We start from the raw sequence: 22,573 nt of genomic DNA, 5'->3' as shown, positions 1-22,573 counted from the left end.
TATTTCTCCAAAGAAGACATACAAATGGCATAAAGACACATGAAAAAATGCTCAATATCAGTCAACATCAGGGAAATACAAATCAAAACCATAATGAGATACCATCTCACACCTTTCAGAATGGCTAAAATTAACAATTAAGGCAACAGTAGATATTGGAGAAGATGTGGAGAAAGGGGATCCCTCATGCACTAATGGTGGCAATGCAAACTGGTGCAGCCACTGGAAAACAGAGTGGAGGTACCTCAAAAAACTAAAAATAGAACTCCCCCATGACTCAGCAATTTGACTACTAGATACTTATCCAAAGGATACAAAAATACAGATTCGAAGAGGCATATGCACCCCAATATTGACAGTAGCACTATCAACAATAGTCAAGTTATAGAAAGAACCCGAATGTCCATTGACAGACATATATATATATATATATATATATATATATATATATATGATAGAATATTACTCATCCATCAAAAAGAATGAACAATGTGGATGGAACTAGAGTGTATTATGCTAAGTGAAATAAATTAGAGAAAGATAAATCCCATATGATTCCACTTATATGTGGAATTTAAGAAACAAAACAGTTGAACACAGGGAAAGGGAAGGACAAGTAAAGTAAGATAAAAACAGAGACAGAGGCAAAGCATTAGAGACTCTTAAATACAAAGAATAAATTGATGTTTGCTGGGAGGTCATGGGCTAAATGGGTGACGGGCATTAAGGAGAGCACTTGTTGAGTTAAGGATGAGTACTGGGTGTTATACCTAAGTGATGAATCACTAAATCCTACTCCTGAAGCCAATAGTACACAATATGTTAAATAAATGAAATTTAAATAAAATCTTGGGGGGGGGGGGCGGGGAAAGGACTTCAAGGATTTCCAGTCTCACACACAGCTGCTGTAAAGCAAGACTTGAAGAAAGCATCTTGGCCAGAGCAGTTAGAAGGTAGACTCATTGCTGGAGAAGAAAGAGATGGGAGTTGAACTAAGATAGAATTAAAATTTCCAAGTTCTTGGCAGGTTTCCTATCAGAGTCCCAGGAAAGAGGGAGCAAGGACAACCCAAGTGCACAGCCACTTGGGAAAAGAAGAGCACCAGTGGTATGGGTGAGGTAGACAGGATATGGGATCTGAAGCCAGCCAGGAAGTCTCGTCACTCATGTGAGCTTTTAAATCATTCATGCACTATTTACCATCATCATAATATAACTTTGTTGTAAGTATGATTGTCGTATAAAAATGATATATATGCCACCCTAGAAACATTCATGAATATAATTCAGAAAATTCATAAATTCTTACATGGGTATTTGTCCTGTTGAATTGTGTAATTTGTATGATAAATCAAAATATTGGAATATGACATTTATGTCTGATATAGCATTTGAAGAAAAAGAAGAATATTTTTTTTCATTTTTACCTGTAGTCATTAATATTTTGTTAAGAGAATATAAAGCATATGACAAGTTTTTTTTCACTAGATTATGTTTTCCAAATTGAGGAAACTTAGATTTCAATGTTGATATAAATTGTTCAATGCAGCAGATTACAGTTTGGGGTTGTAATTAATAACTTTTTATAACTTATTTTTAAACTACTAATTATGTTTCACAGTTACCTGCAATTATGATTTGGCAATAATTAAGAAACACATATAAGTCAGAACTGATCGTATTTACTCAAGAAAAGTAACACTGAGTGTAACACCTCAGTAAATGTGAAAAATGTTAAAAAGACTATTTCCTTTCCTAGGTTATATATAGAAATAAAATTTCCCACCTAGCTTTTTAAAAAAATTATCTTAGTTTAGGGGCATCTGGGTGTCTCAGTCAGTTAAGTGTCTGACTCTTGATTTTGGCTCAGGTCATGATCTCACAGTTGGTGGGTTCGAGCCCCATGTTGGGCTCTGAGCTGACAGGGTAGAGTCTGTTAGGGATTCTCTTCCCTTCTCTCTCTGCCTCTCCCCTGCTCCATGTGCTCTTGTGCTCTCCCTCTCTCTGAAAATAAATAAATATACATTAAAAATATATCTTAGCTTATTTTTACTGACTTAACTGGAAAAACTGAATGAGATGCTTGGTAACTTCTAAAAGTAAAAGAAGGTATTAAGGTAACTTTGAGGCCTGGTCAACTAATCCAACCAGAAGTTTTTAGACTTCATATCTATTAACATCAATGAACCTGCCATGAGATACTAGGCACTAAAGGAAGATATCCATTAAGATTTTCTGAAATATAATCAAGAAAAGTATAATATTTAAGGTCATACTAAGAAGAACTTGGCTCGTGGCTTCAAAATTAAATAATCTTTTCTTAACTGGTAAAAGGAGATCACAGCGGGAAGTCTACACTTAATGAGTCTTATGCACTAAGCTATTTATTTTGTCATGTTTAATGGGTGTCTAATCAATGTCAGTTACTAAAAGATATAGCTCAAACTAACTTATAGTATGCTTATATGCAAAATGAAAAGAAAGCTAATGAAAAAGTGTGTTTTAATTAGTTGTTTTCTAAAAAATAATATTAATTTCTATTCAAATAACCGGTGTTTATGAAATCTAAATACCTTATTTGGAACTGATGACAGAATAAAAAAAAATGCATTTGAAATTTTTAGCTCTTTTCTATAAACCCATAATAGGAATGCCTATTGATTTTATTCCATTCCCACTTTTATTTCTATTTCTGATAACGCAAATATTTCATTTGCTTCTAATCAAAATAGAGAGAATCAGTTTGACATTAAAAATTGTGTTTGTTTGTTTGTTTGTTTGTTTGTTTGTTTTAAACCAGGGCCTAAAGATTTTTTTTCCTTTAAAAAAATCACTAAAATGCAGAATATCAGAATTCTCCAATCAGAAACAATATGTCAAGCCACAGTAAAGCTGATTGGCTTCTTCAAGCATAGAAGACATGGTTTTTAAATGAAAAGCTAATTATCACACTCAGAAAGACTACCCTGATATGTTAAAATGATGTGTAAGCTACACTACTACTATAGATATTTTAATATTGAGCTATAAATAGAGGCAAAAGCAAATCCTTCCATAAAAACACAGGCAAATTCTCCTTTCATTTGCACAAACACACAATATCACTATAAGAAGTTGAAATCAAATAAGGATAAGTCCCTCAGACCCTCATGGGGGAACAAAATGCCCAGCAAAGTACATTATACTAATCATTTTATCTCATGAACTGCCAGCACCTACCAGAGCTGATTAATTACAGGACCAGAATAATAATAGAAAAATGCTGCACACAACAACAGCCCTGTTTCCTATCCTACCTTTGTGGTGACAATGCACAGGCAATCCATCCTGGATCCCTACACAGGACTCAGTACATGGAAATCACACCAGCAAATCAGCAAAGGTGAGAAAAGCCTTTTGATAAATGGCACACAGAGAGAAGCAGAGCCTGGATTCTGCACAGACGGCTTTTCCAAGGGGGCCCTCATGGGAAACTGGAGCCCTCCTCCATACAGCTCAAAGCCAGCAGGATTCTCCTAGGCACCGGAAAATCCCCTAGAAATCAGCTCCGGCAAAACTTCCCGGTGGCTTGCTGGGCTCCGCGGCTGCATGGTCCTTTAGTGGATTCGGTGATCAGAACAAGGCTCCTGTGAGTGCCCCGCACAGTTCTATCCTGGAGAGGAGGGTAACACCAAGCACCAGAGAATCACATTTCAGCTCTCGTTCTTGTTTCTGAATTCTGATCTGCGGCTTCAGTATACCCATAAGAGCTGCTTTGCCAAGGTCCCCCCTTTGCTGCCTTCGTCTTTCCTACTAACAACTCTGAGTAAGCACAACACAAAAACTACCCGGCCCATCTATCAAAGGGCTGTCGTTTGGCTGCCAGAACAGCGGCTTTGGATAATAAAAAGCTATTTATTATGAACATGATTCCCGGGAGTCTAAATGACTCGAAAGATATGACTGAAAAGCTACGGTGCATGCAGTGCTGAATACATCACAGCCCAACTCACTTGCAATTTACAAGGGCAGCTTCTTACAAATGACTAACAGCTGGGAAAGGGAAAGTGGGCCAGGAACATTAAAAACTGCGGACTTGGTGGTGTAACTTAGAAAACACCAAATTTCTTCTTTTATTTCTGGACCTATTTATGTGGTCAGTGATGTACGTGAATACACAAGCAACTTAAATATTTAAAGAAATAAGTGTATTACAAAACTGGGGTGAGAGGAGGTTCCAACATGTTTACAAAAGTTCTGCATTCTGAGAGACAAAAAATGAGTTCTTTCCCAAACTTTTCCTTCCTCACTGGCTGCCTACAGGCGCTTATTACGTGGGCAGAGCTTTGTGTTCCCTTCTGCAGTATTTTAACAGCCAAATGATTAACCTTCCCCTACCCTCAAATCCCTCCCTATTTTCCAGTGAACCAGCCACATAGACTGCCTTTGAGGTACTGGACAACATCACTCTGGATAATAATAGACTCTTCCTTCATTCTCTTAGACACACAGGCAAAGACAGACTGCAGCAGAAAGAAACGGGGGTGCAGAGAGAAGGGGTGGAGAAATTAGGAAGAGAGAACGTGAATGACAGAATGGAAAGCACTACCTGACCAATAAAAATGGAAAATCAATGCCTCCTTTTCACTAGAAGAAAACACAAACTCACCTGGATCATTGAGAGCAACACGGAGACATATCTAAGAACCTATGCACACTGTGCTTACTTCTTTAAGATACCAGCAGAACCATTCCCCACCTACCACATACCCCCCTCTCATTTTTTATAGAAAGTATATTTTCTACAATGAACAATTTGAGAAAAAGATGAACATGTAAAACTGTTCCATCTTTCATGAATTATTCAGTTTCTAACCTTGATATCCTCTTGATTGCTAAATAGATGAGTATCTCAGAAACTGACATGCTATTGTTCTACCAAAATGACAGCACTTTTCTAAGGATTTAAAAAAAAAATTAAAAAGTTCATAGAAATTCAGATCTGTGTTCAGGGGAGAAAAGAAAAAAAGTGGTTCAAAAAATTGTTTATAGATAAAAAACTGTTATCCTACTGGTATAATTTCTTCAGATAATTTTCAAGTTAAATAACGCAAGTAAATCTCAGGTCCTGGTCCATTCAATTAGGTGACTGTCATATGGTTCAAAAGGTTCAAAAAGCATCACTTTGTCTGTTTACCCTTTTGTCTTATTTATTACACCATCATAATAATTTAATTCATTACTTCCTAAACTTGTCTCCTAGTATGTATAACATCATGCGTTTGAGCACTCCTAGGTATCAGTATTTCTATAACACAAACAAGGCATGTAATATGCAATTGATACTGATTGTCATATTCATCTTCAAACTCATTAGGCTTTATGTTCCTACAGCACTCTGAAGTTGACAAAGCACTAGTGGCATTCTTACCACCTTGAAAATTTAAATGACTTCCCTAGGACAGATACCTAGTAACTAATTGCAAATCCAAAGCTTTGTTAGTCGTGGTCAGAACAAAGACAGTCAGGAATTAGGAACACAGAGGAAGTAAATTGTGTAGCAGAGTAAGATAGATATTTTACAAAGTATCCTTGGAAGAAAGGTAATTCTGGAACTGTATCCATTTTCCTAGAGTAGAGGTAGCTAAAATATGGACAAACTGGCAAAGGGAGATTGACTTACCCCACCTGGCTAATCACAGGTCAAAGAACTTTGCAAACTATAAAGACCTTCAGAATAAAGGCAACTCATCTAGCATAACTTCAGGCTTACCATATACACGCACTAAGTCATGCATCCAACACATTTGTTAAGGGCTCACTATATCATTTTTGGATTAATGTTTATATCATCTACTAGACCATGAGCTCCTTAATGGAAGTTTTGACTCTATATTCCCTTTGTCTACTCCAGAATCTCATTCATTCCACAAATGTACTTGATAATGTATTTACGTGGGGACACAAGGATGAGCAAAAGCTGGCCGAATCCCTGCCTACAAATGTATCAACTAGGACAATACAGTATGCACTGAGGGTGTTTGAGAATCACAACACAGAGGCATTTAACCCAGAATGAAGTAACCAGGGAAAGCTTTCCAGAGAGGAACCTTGAACTGAGCTGAGAAGGACCCACGAGGTTAGCTAGAAGTTGTGAGGAACAAAAATGTTATGCACACTTTATGTTTGAAAAAGAAGTGAATCAATAATATCTTTTATCTTTATGCAGTCAGCTTATATGAACACATCCAATGGGTTTCCATTAAATAAAAGCACTTTAGAGCAGGTATTTTACCAATAACATGCAATCTCTGTCAGGCGGGGGGGGGGGGGGGGGGGGGGGGGGGGGAGGGGCGCGGAAAAAGCATCATTCATATAATATTGAGTACAAATGTGTTATATACATGGAATATACACATGGAATATAAATGTTGTATAGTCATTAGGTCTTGTTTACCACATGTGATTAATTGGATAATGTTTGTATGTTTAGATCAAAGAAAATAGCTAACATTTTGAAGTGGATGCAGCTTTCTATTTTGTGTATACCTGGCTCTCCATTGATTTTCCTCAGATTTAAAGATGATAGAAGGTAATCCACTCCTTTGTCTCAAGGGAAACATTCTTTTTATTTTTAAAATTAACAAGGCATCAGCTTGAAGCACTTTTTTACAGACATAGAACTCAACTGGGTCTGTGATTTCACATAAAGTGTTTGGCAAGATATAAAGCCACAGCCTGAAAATTGCTTTACTTGATATTCCTTAAGGTTAATGATACCAATCCAGGAACATAGTGATTCTTAGTAAAATTTACCATTGGAAATTTGATACCAGAAAATTACTTTTATAAATTACTTGCACTAAGCCTGTACCTTAACCATTTATAGGCATTACTTTATTTTGTTTGTTTCCAACAGTATGAAAGTAAAACCCTAGTGGTTTTATTTTCCTTGAATCTAAGCCCCTTGCAGACAAATATAATGCATATCTCTGCCATCTATAATGGTACCTGCACTTAAGAGGTACAAAATAAATATTTCAGGAATGAAAGAATGATCACAGATTCAGTTATGCCATTTTTTTTCCTGACAAGAGATTTCTTTAAAACCTATGATATGCATCCTTTGTCCACTTGAGTACCATATGCACATATACTATTGTTCATATATATGTATACATTTACATACATATTTAAGAACAAATATATGTAACATATTTATATATTTAAGAAAGAAATATATTGATGTGTATATGAGAAGATATTTACAAATATAAACATTTATATTTATTATATTTATATTTATCAAGTGGCTATTATCAGAAGTACTGTGGCAGGTACTTTATACATATTCTCTCTGATGGTCACTAGACCCTTCAAAAAGGAAATATAACCCTTGATTTATAGATGAAGAAACTGAATCTCCCTGAGATTATATAATTTGCCCTATGTGATACAGGACATAGGTTATTCCAATCCAAAGTACAATGTGCTTTCCATCTCATCCTACCTCATTCCTGAGTCAGTTTCTGTTTCCCTGGGTCCAACCTGAGAGTGAAATACAGATTTGAAAGGCCTTCTCCAGGAGAAGTTGGACTCTGTACAACTAATTACAAACAACTTGCAGTTCCTCCCCCGCAAAAAGACAGGCACATCTCTGGGCTCCTACACCATGGTCTTTATAGTTTATAAGGGCCTTGGGAGCAACCCAGAAGGAATTGCCTCCACATTAGAAATATCAGCTCCAAGGGAAATAACTGAAGAAATCCACCCACATGGACTTCCATCCCGTCTGTCTGTTCCCCATATACCCAGGACAGCAGGCTCACAAATGACATCTGCATAGCTTGTTAGCTTAGTAAAATAAATAGACTGCGGGCAGATCATGGCAAAATGCCTGCCCTCATTTCCAAACTCTCCAGAGGCAAATAGGAAATTAGGATCAACTAGAAAAGGACTGACTTTTCTAGAGTGTTTCCATGATGAAAAAAATATCATGGATAGTACCGGATCCCTAAAATGATTTATGAAAGGCAGCAGTCTATGTATTCTGTGTATGTTAAGTATGTAGAAAAACATAAAATTTAAATATTTTAAAATTTTAAAATTAAGAATCTTGAGTGAATCAAAACTTGCCACAGAAATGCTCATCGTTCACCTACTTTCCCACAATAGTTTGCATGTCAATTTTGCTTATGTAAGTGAATTGAAACATAATTGATAACCATGTAACCACTCCCCTTGTTATTATCATCAAATTGAAGCAACCTTTGAAATTTAGACAATTACAAGTGGTAAACTAAAAATGATGAAAACATTCAATAAATACTGTTCCCCTAAAAGTTTATATAAATTTTGCTGAACATCAAGTACATTCCTTATAAGGCTTAATTTTTCCTATTACTGTACAATGCTACGAGTTAAATGGAGTCCAGAAATCCAAGTAGTTGTGCACAGGCCACACATCTAGAAAGTTATATGATCTGAAATACAATTTTGTTTTCAAGTTGACATAAATAATCTCTGTAGTATCGCTAACTGCCCTTCCCACACTACCCCTTTTTACATCCCATCACACTGACCTCATTCTTCCTCATTCTCATTCTTCCTCAAGGCCTTGAATTTGTTGTTCCCTCTGCCTAAAATGCTCTTCCCCTGGGTCTTTACACAGCTGTCTCCTCATCATTCAGATCTCTGCTCAGATGTTAGCACTTTATAAATCTTCCCCAACTGACCTCCTTAATTAAATTACATTCCCTCCCATCATTCTCTATCACATAAGCCTATTTATTTCCTTCATAGCAACTATCACAATCTGAAATTATCTTATTTATTCATATCTTGCCATATCCTCTATTTGAAATTTATTTCTGGGAGCAAGAAGTTTACCTGTTTTGTCTGTGGCTATATCACCAGTGTTTAGAACAGTGCCCAGCTGTGTAACAGATGCTGGCGACTTCCTTGAATGAATGAATGAATGAATGAATAAATGAATATGATGAATCACAGGGAAGATCTTTTAATATTGTTTAGTTTCTAAAAATGTGATTTACACTAACCATAGTATTTACAAATACATAAAGTAAAGAATAATTTTCAGATTCAGCATTAACTTTTTATTTAGCAGGCTGTGATTAGACACATTTATATACATATTCTCATTAAGTATTTACAACCAGTGAATTAAGTATAATTTTACAGGTGATGAAACTGAGGCTCAGAAAAATTAACTTGCTCAAATTTATATAGTTACTCAGTTGGTAAACCAGTGCATGGAGGGCACTCCACTGACTGAGAAGATGAAGGAGGACATGAAGCTTGATCATCTAACTCCAACTTCCATCCCATTGTTGTGAGAATGCTGATCTGCTGTACTTTAGAAATTATTAACTCATCTATCCAGCTGGTAAATACCATAAACTTCAAATGTTTGGTTCTAAGGGCAGGATATCTGAATATTCCCTAATCTATCAAAGAATATACTTTGCTGTTTTCAAACATATGAAAAAAAAAAAAAAACCTAAGATCCTAAACAAAGAAACATCAAATGGCCAAACTATCATTTCTGTAGTTATTTGTGTTGCTTTAGAGGCAGCTAGTAAATCAGCATACTGATAATTGGATTGACTAGTTAAAATCACTTTATGAAAATGTCAGAGTTAGTAACACAATAACCTGATCTCCTGAAACACTAGTATAGAAGTCCAGCGATTCAATCTTTAATAGACAGAACACTGACCCTGAGGCACTACAAGGTGCTCAAAGATAAAGCACAATATCTTCATCAACCAGACAATGAGGAGTAATTACATTCTACATTTTACATTAGTAAAGCAAATTAGTCAGTTAACTATAGTATCTCATTAAAAAGAAAAAATTATTCCTTATTAATTCCAGATACTTAGAAATTTACCACTTTACTTTCACTGACATTAGAAAAGAGAAAATATACTCAGTGCTACAATAATTTGAATATCCTGAGTTTAATTTTTAAAAAATAACGGCATAATGTTTAAACTTGCCCAGATCGAATAAATACCTTAGGAAGTGGTAAATATCCTATAACTAGAGGCTTTCCAGATGATAGATTCTCCCTTAGCAGGGCAGCAGTAGAGGTTATTTAAGACTGAGGAGAGTCATTGCTCCAAATTACTAATAAAATTACTTTTAATCCTTTGATTCTGTGTTTGTTTTTTCAGACTGAGGGGCAACCAGCAGGTAGGTGGGACTTGCTGTGCAGAGCTTGATGTTGGTATGCGGTGGAAGTGGGGGAATGGATGATTCTGTGGGTTTTTTTTGAATTTAGGTCTCCAGGAAGATTAACTCAGAACTATTTTAAAATAAGGACCATGGAGAGCATCTAAGGTACACATACAAAAGCATGGAAATCCCCAGTCAGCTCTCACTAAAACAAACAAACATAAAAGCTTTCTTTGCCATGGCTGAGTAGCATTAAAGAAAAGAAGTTTCCTTATAAATATTGGCAAGGACAGTAAATAGTGAAATAGAGCTCAGCTGCAAAATTATTCTTAATCAGAATGTGCAGGTGTTTAACAGAGTACATTAACAGGTAACATTTTAATCTGAAAAAAAATTAAAGTCCATGTTGGGATTCTCTAAAAGATAATTTTCCCATTCTATCAAAGTGTTATAAGTTCGTTTAAAATTTGTTAAAAATTTTATTTAAAATATAAATTATCTAATTACTTTAGATTAGGAAACTGAGGTATAGACTGGCCAAGTGATTTGCCCAAGAATGCCCAAATAATCAGAGTACAAAGACAACGACCCAAGTTCTCTGTTTTCCAGTTATGACCTACTCTTACACCACGTTTCCTTTCCAGTCTGATATGTTCCCTATAGTCAAATTTTTCTCCAACTGGTACTTCTTTGTTCTTGTTAAAAAGATGTAATTTTATGCCCTATCCATTATGGTATTTGTATAGTACCCACTGAATACCTTTACCAAACAGTTCTAATTCAAAAGATTGGCTAGAATCTGTTTTCTGCTTCAGAAATTAGATTTAGGGGTACCTGGGTGGTTCAGTCAGTTAAGCATCCAAATTGGGTTCAGGTCATGATCTCACAGTATGTAGGTTCAAGCCCTGCATGGGGTTCTGCGCTGACAGTGTAGAGCCTGCTTCAGATCCTCTGTCTCCCTCTCTTTCTGCTCTTCCCCTGCTCATGCTGTCTCCCTCTCTCTCTCAAAAATAATCATTTGTTTAAAAAAATCTGTAAGATATTAGGTTTAAATATCAAACAACAAAAATGTTATCTAAAACTTAAAATATTTTTGAGACGTTTGGTTCTGCAATCATGTCTCCAAACATAAGCAGTAACCAAAGCATTTAGCTGTCAGTCCTGTTTATTTCATTTGATTCTTACCGTAGTCCTATAAGATAGGCACTACCTACATTTTACAATAAAAATAGAGGTTATTTAATCTACTCAAGGTTGCATGACTAATTAGTGGTAGAGCCAAAATATAAACTGTGGTATCTGACTTTTCACTCTATACTCTTTACACTCTATCACACTGTCCTACATTTTTTTTAATGTTTATTTATTTTGAGACAGAGAGAGATAGAGAGTGAGTGGGGGAGGGGCAGAGAGAGGGAGACCGAAAATTCCAAGCAGGCTCCGCACTGTCAGTGCAGTGCCTGACATGGGACTCGAACACATGAACTGTGAGATCCTGACACCAGCCAAAACCAAAAGTCAGACACTTAACCAACTGAGCCACACAGGCACCCCACACTGTCCTACTTTTGACATCGTACTTGTTTTTCAACCAATGTGTCCAAATCCTCTTAGAATATTTCTTCTTAGCTGTTCCACTATTATCTCAAATGTAAGGCAACATTATTGAATTCACTCTGTTTATCTGTGAATCAACCTAAATATTCCCATTTTCATTCTCATACCACCCATCTCTCAAATCTACTTAGTCACCATGTCCTGTCAAAATTCCCTCATCATCCTGTGATCTGATTAAAAGTCCTCATTGTTTCTCACTAGGATTCTGGAAGACCAAATCTCCAAATATTACCCTTTGTTTATTAGATTTATTTAAACACAGAGCATAGCCCTAAAAGACACTTCCACTTATTTAAGATTGTTCAATGGAAATAATAAAATGAATGAACCACATCAAATTTAAAATATTTCTTCATCAGTAAAGGTCTAGAATTCCCAATGATATCTTTATTTTCATTTCCTAATTTTAATTTTCTCACAGATTTCACAAAATTTCATCAGTTCTTATAAACATACCTATAACAAATTTTGCAAATTGTATTGCCCTTTGTAACTTCAGAGTTCTCCACATCCTATGACAAGTGGCAACACCATGATTCATGTAAGCCCTTAAAACAGAAGTAAAGTCTGCAATTGATAAAACCACTTTGGAAAGAAGAGAAATCAGTTGTCTAAGCCTCAGTGATGGCAAAAGCATGCTCAAATATATGGAAATTCGGCTAAATGTATAACAAAAGCAGGGAAAGTTTCCTTCCATGGCACAGAGAGAGAATGCAATTGAAAGCTATTTCTGATTCTGATTTTTATGGATCAATACTTTTAGGGAAGATATCTCCCACTGGGCAAAATAGCTTCCAGAAGCCTGGAATTAAGCTATGGCCAAAATTTGCCAACTAAGAGTAGAGAGGAATACAGACATTAACATGTTCCTGAATAATGTTAGAAAATCAGCATGCAGAGTTTTTTTAGAAGATCACCAATAATGAGAAATGCAAACAAGAAACATAAACAGTATGCATGGTGCAATTTATTTTATCTTAGTTGCCTTATAAATACTTGAATTACTTTCAGGGTCTTCCCTAAATTGTCTAGTTTAAAGTATGTGACAGGAAGATGGCTAGTGACTGATCAGAGGAAAGTCCAGAGGTTTACCACTCATGGCAGTGGTTCTCAAATTGTAGCAAACCTAAGACTCAGCTGAAGGTCTCATTAAAACACTGGGTCTGGGTCCCACTCCCAGCATTTCTGGTTTACTTGATCTGATTTACTTGATCTGAAATAGAGCCCAAGAACTAACTTTTCTAACAAGTCTTTAGAGGATAAAAATGTTGGTGGTTGCGGGGGTTGGGGATTCACTTCAAGAATCACTGGCCTATAAGCTGGATTGCTGAAAGTTTCTCAAACTAATGTGGCCTAATGAAGATGTTCCTGTTTATTGTTCTAGATACATACCTATTACATAAGTGTAAATTTGCACGGGGTTCATTGGCTATTGCTGGCTAACATACTTTAATTGTATTATTAGTGGACTCTATTTATACAACATAATTTATTGTCTGCTCTTGACTGTCACAGAATGATTTGACTTTAGCTCTGGAAGAATCCTTAGGAATAATCTGATCTAACATCCTAATTATGAAGATGAAGACACCAAAGTCCAGTGTAATAGTTAATAGATATAAACAGTTGTGATTTCCAAGTTGTGGTTTACTGTCAACAGCCTTTGAAGAATTGTCTGTGTACAATAGTTACAATATCGTTGTACACTATGTACAACATATTACATTCATACAATAATAATGACTATTCTTTTGTTTGTGATATAATCAACTTTTAAGATAATTAAGAAATTCTCACTGATGCGTATTTTAATTCAATCAGAACTTATTTTGAACATCAACAACTAGAAATTTTCAAGGCAGGAGCTCTTCTTGGCCAAATGGTTTCCAGGCAAAAAACTGTTATAGACATAGTGATGTAATATAGATATGAACCCAAGGAAACCCTGAGAACTATTTGTAATAGAGTCTACCATCTTAATAAATTAAATGTAAGACTTGCAATTTATTTCATAGAATAAAAATCTACTATTTTCCAGGCACTACTAACCATTTTCATATTTAGGTCTCATTAAAATCTCATAACTACTCTGTAAGATGAAAACACTAAAGCTTTTAGAGATTAAATAGTGTAGGCTAGCAATATATTTTCCCATGATAAAAACACAAAACTTTTTCTAGTATATTTGCCAGCACTTATTTCATTTAGCTGCTTGACAAGTTGGCACATTTGTATCCTACTAAGTCCTGATGACTTCATTTTCAGTAAGCAAAAATACAAATATCCTCTTGAACAGCCAGGAAGTCTAAAAATTTGTTTTCTAAGTATTCATGAGTCTAGTATGGACATTCACCTTCCCTCTCTCCTTTTGGAGAAAAATGCTGCCACTGCCAAATTAGATGACTTCCTTTCCTGGAAATACATTTAGCATATTATAACAGTTTCAAATAGTTTAAATAACACATTCCATGTTAAACATGGAAAAAACATTTTTCAGGAGAGCACACAATGGTCTTTCATAGAAGGATTCCATAAACTGCTCACTAGTTAAATTTGGCTCTAAATTCCATAGTTTCCCTATGAAGGGAAGGACAATTACCATCCAACCTTTCTTATTTTAACTAAATTTCTCACAGTTAACTGATGAGGGATAGAAGCAGAAGAATGTGCACCTTTAGTCCAGAAGGCTGACCTATAGCCTGCAAAGCTTTTTTAAGGATCAAATAGGTGCTAGCTGCTACTTTTTTAAAGGGTCTCATAATTGCCTGTACATCTCACCAATAGCTAATATTGGTCTGAATTACAAGCACCAGAGAAATCTGGAGAAAATAGTTTTATAAGCAGAAATTTGAAGATGTTTACAATCTAATAGTCTCTGCATGTCTCCTCCCCCTTGAACACTAAGCATATAACCATCAGCTTCATATAGCAAAAGTGCAGCTCTTTCTACCCACAGGCCCTGTCTCCATGCTACTTAAATAAACTTACTAAGTTGCACCATAAAATGTCTCAAGAATCCTTTCTCTACCATTCACTCCTAACCCCACATCATAATGATGAAAATTCATAACTGGATCTGACTCAGAACTTTGCCAAAAATCTCAAAATCAAGTCAAAATTAAGAGGCTCAACTAATTGGCAATTAACAGAAGACAGCCCAGGTTATAAATGGTCATCAACAGAAAAACGATCCTTTACTGATATTTACCATTCAGTAGACATATTGTCCCATATTTGAAAGAAATTTGAGGCCTATAGAGCCATAATGAAGATTGCCTGTGCTTGCTAATAGAAGATTCACCAAAAAGACAAGAAGGAACATCATTAAAGACATATTTCAAGAAGCATCAATAAAGCAAATATTTATAAAATAATCTCCCAAAAGAATTTTATGTGAGGTTTAAATACTTAATGCATGTTCATAAAAATAATCATGATTTATTTTCTCATTTTCATGATTAAATTTGATGTTTTTATCAATGAAATGGAGAATACAACATTGACATATTTCACTAGGCTACAATAAATAAGGATCAACTTGTGGCAATTGATCAGAAATAAATTAAATCTGAGGCTGCTGATTAATAAAATATTTTTACTTGGAAATACACATACTTTGAATTCAGGTTCTTGATTTCATCAAATAAAGCACTATGACCTGTTTAGCATTACCTTATAGATGATTGATTTTGATTCCCTGTCTTGAATAACTACACAAGGTGACAATCACAAAAAAAGTATGATTGAAGTAGAGTTCAGATTGCTTCAGGGAAGCTATTACAAAAAACAAACAAAACAAAAACAAAACAAAACAAAAAAAAAACCCCAATGAAACCTAAAAGCCACTGTCAAAGAGTCATGTGAGGGTTTTTCTCCTGTCCTGAACCAGACAGGAGAGAGGAGAAGTGGAGTAGATTACAAAATGGTTGTGTGATTACTAGTTTAGAATTTACACTAAAACAAACACAAACAAAATTCTCAAAATGAAAGCACACAACTGCTCAAAATGATGCATAGTCCAATGTCAACCCGGTAGCAGGTGAACCCAATATTCTGAGCAGACCAAAAGCAGAAATTAGGTTATACTTCACAGAGAACAAGACGTATCTTGCCCATTAAGCAAAGAAACAAAGAAAACACTCTAACACTTACTCTTGTCTTTTTGTCAGCTTCATTTTCAAAACACTGGTTGTCTTTATTTTGTTCAGTACATGAAGGATTTTCCTTTGGTTCACTGAAATCTGTAAGCTAAAAAAAAAAAGTTAAAAAAATCACTATGTCTTATTTGTTCTCTGCAATGTGAACTACATGTTTTTCAAACTTTTAACATGCACATTAAAATACCTACGACCTGTATAAGTATTATTCAGTATTACTTATGTCAGTTTTAGAATAAATCTAACCCATTACTTTAGAATACTATCTAACCTATTTTTACATTGCTCCCAAAGAGAAAAAATAAAATGGGACAGTTATTCAAAGGCAAGTTTTTATAAATTTCAAAGCTTTTCAACAGGGAATGTTGAACTTGTATCATTCAAATGTAAATTGATGATCTGGTAAAAGCTGAACATGGTTAATAGGAAGATGAAGAGAGGAGGGTTAATTTCATCTTATATAAGTTCCCATCCTTGCAAGAATGTCTACTCTGTGGTACTAGTTGAAGACCTCAAAACAAGCAGAGGCACTGACTACTTTCATTCTGGACTATCCTTTCAAAGATCTTTGTATAACTACAACTTTGGATGATAAATATGTTTACTTTCAGAGCAAAGGTAAGTTTGCTTATTGACCACTGAAAAAGATTTCCATTCCCTGGGTGCTTGGGTAGCTTAGTTGGTTAAGCTTCCAACTTCAGCTCAGGTCATGATCTCAAGGTTCATGAGTTCAAGCCCTGCATCCAGCTCTGTGCTGGCAACATGGAGCCTGCTTAGGATTCTCTCTCTCTCAAAATAAATAAATAAACATATATATTTCCGTTATCTACACTGAGGATAATTCCCCACTGCATGGGAATATATCACTTGGCCATCCTTGCATTGCCCTATACGTACTGGGGCTTGAGAAACTGCTGTCTGGTTACTACTATAGTGGTACATAATAAAGTCCTTTCTTTCTGTCCTAGGAGTCTTCGGACATTCTGGCATTCATGAAACTTTGTCATTGTTCTTAGATTTCAAATAGGATACAATCTTAGCCCCTTCACGGTTCTTGACAATTGTGATGACAAGGACATAATGCTGACAGACATGGTTTTCTGGAAGAGAAAGGATCAGGGATGTGCAGACTGATAAAAGGGATTTCTGGGATGTCTTTGGGATTGGTAGCCAACATAGTGATGAAATTTATGTTGAACTGCATAATAATGATCCTCCACTTTAATGCTTATTAATGAGGAAGAATTTACAAAGTGGTTCCAGGCTGAGTACTGGGAAATAAACTCAAAGACAGTTCCCAAACGGTGCCCTGCTGACTATACCCTGAGTGGTGGGACCTCCTCACCCATCTGCCAATTACCCGCAACTCCCAAGATTCATGGGATGAGCAGAGTTCCCACCTGCATTCAGACAATAGTTATAGAGTAGTGTACCTCTCCTGATTATAAAAGGAGAGAAGTATGCAACTATTATGAGTGGAAACCAAGATTTCTCTGATTCTAGTCTATTGTAGATGCTCCTCTTCTCTATTCCCATAGTTTACATCTATCATTTTGAATAACTTATTGCATTATAAATCACATGTTTATATATCTGTCTGTCTGATTAGAGTTCCTTGGAGGACAGGCATTATATGTTATTATTTATTAATTCCCAGAGTTCAATAAATATTTGTTTAATGAATAAAAAATTAAAAGATTAAATTAGATAAATTAATGAATGCTTAACTGAAGGAACAAACAGGGAACAGGGCTCCAATCTGGCTAAGAAGAATCTCAAGTTCAACTACCTGAGGATACCCAGGTAGCTTCTACATCAGATATAGAGTCATTTACTTTGTGCTCAGTCTGGAATGGCGGATGTGCTGCCATGTTCAGTATGATGATGGATGCAGGCAGCAATTGTGTCAATGCAAGCTCAGTCAGCAGCTTGATTCCTATTGGTCTTATCAGGTTCTTACTGTGGACATCTGCATAAGTGATGCAGATATGTGCAGTTTGTGCCCCTGTGGAAGCATACATTTAATATGCCAGTCTTTAGATTGTCCATACTGATGGCTTTGCTGCTGCTATCAGTTAGACCAAAAACATTATCAGTTCATTTCACTGGGCTGCAAACCACCTACACACCCCTGAAAATCACAAGTAAATGTGCTTTCTTACTGCTGTAGAACTGCTCTCACTCACCATGATTCATGGCCCCTCCTTTCCCTTTTACACTGACTTTAAATGCTTTAAGGAAAAAGATTATTAATAATGGAGTTAAAGTTTCCCTGTTCCTAAGAGGAAATGAAGGTGACACACACCCATCCAAATATGCTAGAGAACTTCTGGGAGGGCAAGCACTCAAATTCTTATAGATCTTCTGTGTACAGTCACCCAAACCACAATCTGCTAGGTTCTGTGAATTGGCAGAAGAAGGGGCACCAGGATTCAGGTGATTATGTTTGGGCAGGGTTTACCAAGGAGAAAGAAAGACAAATGACCTTGTGTAAAGGGTCCTTTGGGCCAACTCAATGTACTATTTGCATCGTTTCCACTGCTGAATGTATAATTGGTCTTAAAGCTTCTTTGTAAATTCTCAGAAATTCCAGAAAGGGTTCTCCTGATCAGGAAAAGCTATATGTACAGAAATACTAATAGAACATAAATCTCTCTCCAATTCTTTTCTCTATTTTCTCTTGGTAGTCCAGCAGAAAAAGTGGAGAATCTTACGGGAAGAAAGGAAATCATCACCTTAAGGACTTAACAACAGCAGGGATAATAACCCAAGATGCAATATCTTGAACAACAGCCAAGCATGGCCAGTAAAAAAGGCTAACAAGATCTGGAGGCTCACAGTGGATTATTGATTCTGCTGTTGCTCCTACTGTCTCAACTATTCCAAACATTTAACTATAACTAAATCCTTTGCATTGACTGATGGCACTTGGTATGTTCCCTTTCCAACATCTTTTTCTATACCACTGGTACTCAAGGTCCAAGACCAATTTTTATTCATATGGCAAGCCTCATGATATATTTACTATACCTAAATTCCTCTTCCATTTGCCATTAAGATTTATGATATCCTATTTGGCAAGTCACAAGCCTCAGCTAGCAGGAGTAGATAATAAACTCTGACAAAACTGAGGGCCTATCTAAGCAAATTACTTTCAGCAGTCAAGGAGATACTCCTTTTTAGCCTCAACCATCAAAAAAGAAAGCCCAGCACCTTATTAGACTCGGAATATGGGAGACGGTATGGTCTTACTTGGACATTTTAGTTGGTCTATATTATCAGCTAGGGCACAAATCAGCATCCTTAAAGTGAAGTCCAAACCAACTGGCTATGTTGGAAGCTCTCAGCAAGCTATGGCAGTCTCTCTGTCTGTACAGCCCCACAACATTACTGACTCCTCTGAGCTACAAGTCTTTGTGAGTGAGAGAGATTGATTAGAACCTCTGGTAAAGAGAAGCAACCTCCAATTAAAATTCCCTGGGACAAAGCTACTGGCCCAATGGGGTCCTCCATTCATTAAAGTTTCACTAAATGCCTGGGCCTGTTTCACTAATGGTTTCACTAAACTGAAGCCAGCAGTGTCCAGTGGGATGCTGATACTTTTTGTTCTTAGTTCTAGCTATGCAGAACTGAGAATGAAAGGAGTTCTTCCACTAAGGTGGCAGAACTCAAGGTCATTCTTGAAGCTCTGGCCAATGTGCTTCCTGATCAACCCTATTATATTTTTACTAACTCTTCCATCATCAGACAAAACATGGCAGCACATCCACTACTTCAGCTGAACACACAGTAAGGGACTTTATGTTTTTGATAAAGTTCTGGTAGCAAAGGCTACCAGAATACCCTCAAGTAGCTGAGCTTGTCATTCATCTTAGCCAGATAAGAGCCCTTGTTCCCTGTTTGTTTTTTCCTCCATGTAGGAGATAGTCATCTAATTTAATCCTTTATTTTTCATCTATTAAACAAAATACATTAATATTGTTATTAATATTTATTACTCCCTAAAAATGTATTTATACCCTGGAAATTCAATATTTACTTATTATTATTTATTAATTTATTTATTAATTCCCAGAATATCAAAAACAATGAGATATACTGTCTATCCTCCATCTATCTCTCCATCCTCCCATCTATCTAATGGGACAGATAGATATATAAATATGTAATTTACAATACAATGTGTTAATCATAATAATAGATATAAAATATGAGAGGATCATCTGCATCAGACTAAGGAATCAAAGGAGGCTTCCTGAAGGATATGACACTGAAATAATTCTAAAGACAAGAAGTTATATAAACAAGCAAGTGTTCAGTCTAATAGTAAATAGTGTGGGCTTTGACAGGCATTATGTTAAAAGAAAAAAGCATGGATTTTAGAGTATGGAATAAATGAGTTATAATCCCTTTACTTCCACTTACTAGCTAGGTGTCATCTAAAATATGGAGATTATGTAATCCACTGCAGTCTCCTTCCTCCTTATCAACCATCCCACAGCTGGGTTGGATGCTATGAATCTACAACTTTCCTACCTCATACCAGTTGGTGTCCCATGTATGCTTCCTGAGTTTCAGTATCTTGGCTGGCTTTCTATGCTTTCATATCCCCACCATTACTCCAACAACTGGTGACTTCCCATCAATGTAGCTCTCATAGAAAAGTATTTTTTTCCATACTTTTATATTTCCTTCATTCTTAAAAAAAATAAAGATCCTTGATCATCTTTGCTCCAAAACTACCAGTCTATCTCTGACCTCTCCCCAGAATCAATATTCTTGAAAGACTTAATAAATTTAACATGCAATAGAATAATTTCATGAAGAGTTACAATAAGCTAGGTCCTGCTTTGATGATGCTGATACATATTTTATATGCATTATCTCATACAGACTTAAAAGTAAACCTTTGAGGTAGGAACTATCACCCTTATTTCCTGGGTGAAAAACCAGAACCTAGTTCCCTCTGAATGCAGCGTCTATTCACCTTACCACTACACTAAACTCTTGAACTACTTCCTTACCACTCACTTATCCTTGAATCTTTTAAATTGTGGTCCCTATACTAATAGCATCAGCATCATCTGGAGACTTCTTACACAAACTCTTGGGCCTCACCCCCGACCTGCCAAATCAGAAACAGTAGGGATAGGATCCTGCAATCTATATTTCTGGTGTGAGTGTGACACATCCTAGTTTGAAAATCACTTATCTAGATGTAAAAATGTCAAATGATTTCAAGTACTCAAAATAAGTAAAGTGAGCCAGGTACAAGAAATATGGAGGAAGAGATGGATGGCCCTTGGGAAAATGGACAGTTCATTCCCTGTCTAATGGGTGCAGTCTCTGGTTATGTCCATGCATTTTCCCTGCAATGAGAAAAACCAGACCCACTGTGGCCAGATGTTTAGAATTTTTCAAGAGAACTTGGAAGTCTGACCTTCTTAGGAGAATACCTTGATTTTTTAAACATTGACAAAATTATGTATTTTTAAATACCATGTGAGCTAACAAAGAATGGGCAAACAAAATATAAACTTAGGCTGGAGTCTGCATAAAGGCAGTCAGCTTGTGATTTCTGCTTTCATTTCTGAATTCTGTCCTTTCTTATGCTATGAATACTACACAGTTAAAACTCACTGAGTACCTCCTAGTCCTCACTGTTTTCTACTTTCCCTGACTTCCTATAGTTCTCTATGTCTTTCACTCATTGGAATTTCATACTTCTGTAATTCTTGTCTCTATATTCAGAAACCCAACTCTCTCCTAGCTGACACCCCATCTTGCTGATTTCCTCTTCCATTTTATTTCCTTTTCCTCTTTTTACCTCCTGGGCTCAGCTGTTACTCCAAAATTCCTTTTCTCTACCTCTTCTGTCCAGACTCACTCCCAGATGACTCTCAAATTTAGACTCTCAAATTCTAGAGGACCTTTCTTTCTAATTTCCAGTCCTGCATTTTCAATTGTTTGCATGTGTTTCTCTCAAAATCACACTGCCCCTCAAATCTGTTCAATTTAAATGGAATCATTTTCTCTTTAGAATCCATGTCTACTCCTGAGCACCCCAGTTCTGGTAATGTCCCTACTTAATTTTTAAAGGACTACTCATATGCCTCCCTCCACTACAAAGCCTGTGCTGATCATCTGCTCTTCTTCAGTGAGCCAGGCACCCTCATTCCATGATCCTCTCAGGATATATACTTCTCCTGTGCATCTCTAGTAATGATTAATCCACCTTGCTTCTTTCAAGAAAAACTCATAATATCAACAAAAGGAAAAATAAACGTAACATTACTTATGCTTTTCTTATCCATTCATGCAGATTTTAAGCTCCTTAAAGGCAATGAATGTATTACTATTTCTGTATCCTTCATGTGTCTGAACAAAATAAATGTGCATAGATATGTATTATATTATTTACACAGATGTACTCTGCATTACACAATGTGTCCCAATAAATATTTCCAACTTTACTTTAAACAGATACAGCTGTTATATACATCAGAAATGTTTTCTATGTAAAAGAATCCTATAGTGAATTTTTATAAACTCTGGAACTCTGTAAAGTAAATATACTCACCTGAATTAACTGTTTTGTAGATTTGTTTGCTTCTTTATTAA

The 22,573-nt window shown here is 36.0% G+C and overlaps 1 protein-coding gene across 14 annotated transcripts in view; it reads right to left on the bottom strand.

The window, feature by feature from the left end:
* Positions 1–22,573, bottom strand: part of DLG2 (discs large MAGUK scaffold protein 2) — a 2,054,427-nt gene that overhangs the window by 1,579,822 nt on the left and 452,032 nt on the right. For 12 of the 14 annotated variants that reach the window (XM_023239374.2, XM_045039809.1, XM_045039811.1 and 9 more), the window contains exon 4: positions 15,948–16,043. In XM_023239374.2, coding sequence (XP_023095142.1) covers positions 15,948–16,043 — 96 coding nt within the window. Of the gene's footprint in view, positions 1–3,295; positions 3,738–15,947; positions 16,044–22,573 lie in introns of those variants that run through there. The other 2 variants (XM_023239384.2, XM_023239386.2) reach the window with 1 other exon arrangement.

This window comes from Felis catus, chromosome D1 (assembly GCF_018350175.1).
Source record: "Felis catus isolate Fca126 chromosome D1, F.catus_Fca126_mat1.0, whole genome shotgun sequence".
Lineage (NCBI taxonomy): Eukaryota > Metazoa > Chordata > Mammalia > Carnivora > Felidae > Felis > Felis catus.
This window is presented reverse-complemented; position numbering and strand designations above follow the sequence as displayed.